General features: G+C 41.3%; 1 protein-coding gene across 1 annotated transcript; it reads right to left on the bottom strand.

The window, feature by feature from the left end:
- Positions 1–5,780: 5,780 nt before the first annotated feature.
- Positions 5,781–6,839, bottom strand: LOC119744006 (beta-3 adrenergic receptor-like). The gene has a single exon (XM_038220072.1). It carries the CDS (start codon positions 6,837–6,839, stop codon positions 5,781–5,783), a length of 1,059 nt encoding a protein of 352 aa, XP_038076000.1.
- Between the last annotated feature and the right edge of the window lie 881 nt (positions 6,840–7,720).

Raw genomic sequence — 7,720 nt, 5'->3', positions numbered from 1 at the left:
ATTCCATATCCCCCATTTTAGAGGCAACATTTTATCGTTGCAAATAGGCTAGATCGATTGCTCGTACGTGGTCGAATAAGTAAACAAATACCGAAATTCGTGGGAGTAGGATAAGGTGAAATTGGGGTTAGGGGTCATTAAAGTTGGAAACAAATGTGTGCACAAGTCTAGGAGAATGTCTCCCTCGTACCCATATTATCGGTATTTATAATTATTATTTTATTATTATTATTTTTTTATGTTATAAAATATATAAATATAGTTCTATGGTGTCACGAATGGCCGGAGATACGGCTTGAATCAAGTTTACACGGTATAGCTGCCTTCTCGTGAATTCAAAGTGTAATGTTAAAAGCCCGTGAAAGTAAACATCATCATGTCCATGTGTATGCGGACTCGATTCGACCTCATTCCACGAATCCATTTTCCCCACGAATTCTCTGGTCGAGTGCCGGGCCTTTTATTTGCCTAGGACGTGGGTTTAACCTACTAAATTCATAACACAGTGAATGTGTTACATTGTTCGAGTTTTTTAACCGTCCCTCGGAATCAAATTAATTTATCGGCAGTTGCCCAATAATGGGAAAGTCGTTCGTAGTAATTGAATGAGGTTCGAGAGGAAAACGAATTGAGATTTGTGCGCAGCAATTTGTTGGTTAATATTCAACTAGAATTGGGGAAAATGCTTTCGAAGTTAAATTCAGTAATGAATAGAGAGGGGAAATAATTGCAGGTCGAGGGTGGGAAGAAAAATGAGTTGTCGAAGCAATCGAGCCCGTTGTGCCCTTCCCGTTTGCCGGGAATTGATTCAATAGATATTTAATTAATTTCAACTCTGGAAATCGTGTGGGTCCGGACAGGCCAAAAAATGAACGCAAAAATATTTGCATGTAATCATTCATGGAACAATACGGGAATCAGTAAGACGTCGAGACTTTCATAACGGTTTAAAGGGCCGATGCAATGTATTTTTTTTTGAAGCCATCCTTTAAAATACACCTTTGTGTCCCATAAAATGTTAACCTTATTTTCAATTCTCGTTTTGCCTCTTTCAAGGGTAGTTTGGTGTCATTTTGGTTTTTAAGCCAATGCGAATTTCAAACATTTATGAGCAAAAGTGTGATGTCATTTCAGGCAGAAACCTCAATGTTACAGCTGTTTCAGTACCAGAAGTTGCCAGAATGTTGGACATTTTGCTGTTTCAAATTTTCTTTTCTTTGATGATTTGTTGTTGTGTCAGTACATGTCCGTATAAAGCCATTGAGCAAACTTTTCTCACAAATGTTTTCAATGAACACATTTTTGGTTTCACAATTTGAACAGAAAACCAATAAAATGAACAGTGTCTTTATCAAATGACATCACAGCAATAGCGCTCTCAGTTGTCCGGAAAAGCATGGACAATGTTTGAATGTTTAAAGAAGTGCACTTTTTCACTGAAATTAACAAAAAATGGAATGCCAAACAGTTTTCATACATTTAAGAGTAAAAAGTGCACAAATTGGGTTTCTAAGAATATTACATCTCATGGACCCCTCAACAACAAAAAATAACAAAATCTCAGAATACGGATTTGAAAAGCGCCTAAAATGAGAACTGATTGCATCCTTGGCAATTTAAAAAGCAAAAAGCGGTAAGAAAAGGGTTTAAATAAAATAAAGTTTCGTGTTAACTGTCAAATTTAAAAGGAGGGAAACTAAGGACCCGGCGGTTTAGAGAGAAAATCACTCTAATCAATCAGATTGAAGTACTTTAGAAAAACAATATCACGAGCCCTATGCTTTTCCACTGCGCCATTGGATGTTGCTTGGTGAATTTGTGTACTATAGAGAGTATACGTATACAGAGGGTATATATAGTACATGTACGTGAGTAAAAGGGTCGAAATTGAACTTGAAGTCGCCTAAACATTGATTACCCAGACTGTTGTGTTAGAAAATAAACATAAGCTGTGGCCGTCTCGCTGGCATGAAAGTCTTGCGTGAAATGATTGCGTACGTACAAGCCCGGGCCATGGCCGTCCCACGCGAAAATCACGCTCCGAAAATTGACCAAAAGAAGCCCCCTAAGTTTATATCGCGCTATATACCACATGACTATAACATTACTGCATACCACGTGACTATAATATCACTGCACACCTCGTGACTATAACATTACTGCACATATCCTGCCTCCATTACAAAATTTTCATAAACCACTTGTCGAATTGTTACACACAATTTTTGTTAAGTATGTAATTTATTTCGTTCTTTTTTTTTTGAAATTTAAAATTTGGTAGTTATATTTTATGGAAAACTTAGAGGGCTCGTTTTTGGTAATTTTTTTGGGAACAGACAGACAGACAGACAGCCCGACAGACAGACAGACATCATGACAGACAGACAGACCACCAAGTGACATGTAGAAGCTCCTGCCAGAGCTTAAAAATATGCAGTGATTATGTCGAGACCAATGTTCCTAATGAGAAAACCCAATCCGTAAATTATTTTGGTGATTAAGAAGATATTTAGTTGAGACCATTGAGATTTGTATAAGTAGCTGGCCTACGTGTTATATAATTATGTTGGTGTACAAAAAACACGTGAACAACGGTGATTTCGGTGACTTGTATTCAAATTAGCATAATAACACTATTCTTGCGATTTTTTCGAAGATTGTTTCACCATGTATGTTTGAATAGCTATACTTCACTACATTATTAAAAGTAGTTCAAATTAGTTAAGTAAGTAGGTTAAACTTCCTGTCAAAAGTGGGTTTCCTTCTTTTTGCACCACCTGCTGGATTTTCAATGTCTATACGGTATGGTTGTTGGCAATACTGACATTAAGGTTATTTCCTTTTCCTGGAATCTCCCGAATTATGCTGTAAATTCAGTATAAACATTTAATTTATGTTCGAATGACACTTATACATACTTGTCGATTAAAATGAAGGGCAATTATAATAACTGTATACCAAAACATTCATTGTGAGGCCTTGGACCGTATAAAAATAATGAGACACTTGGGTTTTTTTCTTGTTTTCAAAACAGCATTTTATCACTATTATAACGATGTAGGCCTACATGTTACTTTCTGATACCCGAAGGGAACCCTTCAGTGCACTGTTGCATACCACACTCGCTCCCTATATTAACAGTTCAGTGAATTTCATTACAAATTATGTATCTAATTTTGGTTATTGAAAATGTTGTGCATATACAGTATGATGTCTTTACTGACGACTGTCATGTAGTGAATCAACAACGAGACACACAAGAACACTGACTCGGACTTTTAGAATTTACAACACTGTAGCATTGAACCTTAATAGTGTGTTATCCCCCACCCTAGTCATTCTAGGGTCTCCATTCTTCCATAACCCATGGCAACCTCCTCCTTCGCTTCCTTCCTACATACTGGCACGCCTCGTTAATTATCAAGCATCCCTGCCCATGCTGTTGCATCATTCAGGCGCTCCACTGCTTCCAGTCAGTCTTCATCACAACCCTCCAGCGTTGCCCCTCAGTCTCCTGATGACGGGCAGAGCATACTGTCCGAAACGTTGAGTTTCCTCGGTTCTTGTCAGAACCTCAAAGATTCACAAGAGAGATTTGTCACTTGGTGCTACCGTTAAGACGACATTCAGTGTTTTGCTGATGAATGAAGAAATTCGCATCGGTTTAGCCTAAATATGAACAAAAGGCCATGCAACACCCGTAGAAATGAGAAGGAAATAAATCAATGTAGACACACAAGTTCATTTGACGAATCCTATTGAAATGATATGTCTACTGCACCCGGATCAATATGCAGTCATAATACACAGTCTTATATCAGGAATCAGGTTTGAAAATTACTCAAGCAAAATGTGACTTCAAAACAATCAAACGTGTAGCCAGCTGACTAAAGCAGTAATAACCTGGGTGAAAGCTTTTTCTTTAAATACCATTTTGTAATTGTATCGATTCATTTAGGGACCACATTCGATTTAAGATTGAAGTTCATTTCCAAGTTGGTTCATTACTTGTTGGCCTGACACGGTAACAGAGTATTATAGGTTTCACACCCAAACTCGCAAATTTCCGGCATTCGAAGTCGATTTTGTGTGTTCGTATTCAAGAGATTTACCCAGTCCAGTTGCTCCAGAGGTTTGTATTCAGATTTAGGCACTTAGGTCTCTTTGTTTTGTTTTCTCCAGGAACACAAATGTTGGTAGCAACAAACTCAATTTGTCTCATTTATTTCAGAAACACATTTAGATCCGCCACCCAATTTACCCGGATACGCCAGAGTGCCTGGAATGGCGATTCACGCTCGAGATTTACTGATTCTGTTTACGGGGCGATGAATTTCGTACGATGGGAATTCAAAACGTTAAGCAGAGATGCATAAAAAGCATACATTAAAACATGGGCGTCAATCGGTGGGGGGGGGGGGGGACAAGTCCCCCTACACACTTTTCAAAGTGGTGGGGGGGGGAGATATTATATCGTTTGTCCCCCCCCCCACTTTTTTCGTCCCTGAATAAAAAATGTAGCCTACTATAATGACTCTATAGCTCAGAATAGCTGATTCAATGACTCCGAACTCGAAAATGATGTTTAAAAGATGATCTTTTGCTCAAAAAATTGGTTTTAGTGGTCAGAAATTGCCTCAGATCGCAGCACAGAGCGTCTATCCAAAAATTGTCGGGGCCCTTAAGCGAGCCCCGAACCCCACGCCGTTAGGGCTTCGCGCTCGCATTAGTGCTCATCAAGGTATGTCCCACCCCCACCCCCACTTTTGAGAAGCGATTGACGCCCTCGCATCCAAAGCTTGCATACTGCACACTGATAAGTATTTTACTCCTCAAATATTCTGGTTATTGTTAATCTGATTTCCTTCTACTTCTTCTGCTTCTTTCCCACTGTAAAACATGTTGGGTAAAACATTGTTGGGCAATGTAATTTTACCCAACATTGGTTTACAATTACCTCATTGTGGGTTGATTTGGGCAAAACTTTTGCTCAAGAGTTTAACCTGTGGATATGTTGACCAACACTGGTCTACATATCAACCCGTTTTGCCCAACGTTTTTACAAGACTTGCAATTCCAGTGCCTTTTCACGCCTTTGTATTTGTCGGTTTTCGCCCCCGCTTTTGCCTTATTTCTCATGTGACTGGTAATCATGTTGTCATAATATTTCCTTTTTGTTTGCACCATTTTAATAATTCTGGCTTCGTTTGAGCTACTTTATAGATTTCCCGGTTACTTTAACTCTTATATCATTCAAATTCCACGGAGAGATACCGTACGGTAATGAATAAAAGAAAAACGAGGGTACTTTTTCAGTTCCACGGCAATTCCACATGAGACGAATTTCCCTAAACTTGGACGAATCAGAATGCTACACATTCGCCGCGACTTACATTGGATCTACCAAATGGGTCTGCATTCGAAATCGGAACGATGGAGCCCAACGGCGTTTTTGAACGAAATTACAGTATCTTTCCATGGAACTTGAATGATACAAGTGTTAAAGTAACCGAGGAAACTTATACTTCAATTTGCTGTATGGTACCAAAATGGGTACTTTTCTCCCTTAAAACTCACATATGGAACGGGAATTTAAAATAAATGTTAAGTGCATGGACAAAGCTTGCTCTTATTCTTAAACGAATGCACAGAGACCATTCCCAAAGGCCTGAAGATGACCCGTGAAATGTACCTAATTTTACACTTAATCTGTCTATAGCCGCATAAGAAGTTATCAATAACAAAGTGGTAAACTGCACACCGTGAGCACTTTCGAGCTTTCAAGTAATCAGTTCTTGGTCATTCCAGGAATGAACTCGGAAACAGCAGCCTAACAGTTTATTGGCCGTTTTCCGGAAAGCGTCATTTCGTGTATAGTAGATGATGACATTCCAGATACTGTTCAAGAGGAGGAGGAGCTGTGACGTGAAGGCAAGGGCCTCGGGTACCGGGTCCGAGCGAAGGTTCTCCCAGGTGATGGTGGCGTAGTACGGCGTCCAGGAGATGGTGAGCACCATGGCCATGATGAAGAATGTCCGAGCTGCTTTGGCTTCGGGGCTCCGGCGGTTGCGTGGACGCGCAGCCGGGGGTTGAGCGTTTTGGTCCGGATGAGGTTGATCGGACTGCCCCGCTGAGGACTCAGAGTCCTTCAACTTGATACTTCCCAAGGTTATGTTACCGACTTTGGAGGCGTGGTGAGTAGCCAGTACGAATAACCTGACGTGCAGGACGATCGTAATCAAAAGAGGTAGCGCGATGAAGAGAGTCATCGCAATGTGACCCAGGTAATCGGTTCCATTCAGGGAGTCGATGAAACACTGGCTGAAATTGTTGTAGTAGAATGACATGCGGTCGGGCATAAGTACGTAGAGAAGTAACCACAAGAGCAAGATGAAGATGATGAAGACCTCCACAATGGCTGCCCTTGCCATGGTAACAATCAATGGGTATTTCAAAGGCCAAATCACCGCGATGTATCGCTCGATGTTGATGGCCAACACGGACATGCCAGCGTTGAAGTACAAGACGTGGCACATGGCCATAACGGTACAGTAGGCGTCCCCGTACGGCCAACTCTGCAGGGCCGTGGAACCCACCACAGGCACACCGACGAGCACACCAACCAACAGATCACTGATGGTCAGCGAGATCAGAAACAGTTTGGTGACGGGGCTGACTCCGTCGCGTGTGTAGCGTAGAACGATCAAGCACAGAGAGTTGCCGAGGAGAATAAGGGTGGTCGTCACGGCTAAGAGGCAGGCCTTGACGACCGAGACTACGGTGACATTGTGTGGACTCATGGTGGTCATTCCACCGTCTGTAGTTGTCTGGAAAGCCATCCCTTTATCTTTAGTCTGCAGACCCGACGAAAAAAAACGATTACCAATGGCGTTTAAATTCTTGAAAGAATAACATTAGTGTCTCCCTTTCCTTCTATTGAGAGAGGGGGAAAAGGGTCTTGAACAGCAGCACTCCCTGAATTTCCGCCATACCGGCAATGTACTTCAGGCAGTCGACTCGCGGTTGAAACAATCATCGCTTCAAAATCGATGCCAGAACAGATGTCACCCACTGTCTTCGACAAATGAAAATGAATTCTAGCTATCGAGCAGTTGTTTGTCTCCCGCTCAAGACCTGGCACTCCGGTGTTCCATGTACGCAATCTCGAATGCATGTAATTTCAAATTCACCTGTTCCCATGGCACTGATGTAATGAAATGGAACGTTTCGCTCTTTTGGACTAGAAAACTTCAATATATTGAACCTGGGGAAGACAGGAATGCAGTATGTATGACGACACGCTCTGTTCAGTTCAGTTGCTCCATCCATCCATGTGAGAAATGTTCCTGGCTCTCGATCCATAGACCCGCACTTAGGGTTTTTTCCCCGCAAAGTGACGCATGGCACAGTCATTGACAGTCGCCCGACACGCTTACACACTGAGCCTCGGCAACTAATGAACAAAAACATCGCTCAGGAAACACGTTTCACACTACACACGAACTAGCCAATAAGTCAAGGCAAATATTTAAACGAGAGTTCCTTCCACAATCTCAATACGAGAAAACGCGTCCTTGGTTACAAATCAGTGTGTTTTGATTCGTATCACGCAGCTCACACTATTCTTGTTGTCATCAAGGATGTTGGTTTTGACGAAATGAATGTCCTGGAGGAAATGAAGCAATCGAATTAAAGGGCTAATAAAGTCAGCGAGTGACTT

The sequence above is a fragment of the Patiria miniata genome, unplaced genomic scaffold (assembly GCF_015706575.1).
Source record: "Patiria miniata isolate m_02_andy unplaced genomic scaffold, ASM1570657v1 HiC_scaffold_12, whole genome shotgun sequence".
NCBI lineage: Eukaryota > Metazoa > Echinodermata > Asteroidea > Valvatida > Asterinidae > Patiria > Patiria miniata.
This window is presented reverse-complemented; position numbering and strand designations above follow the sequence as displayed.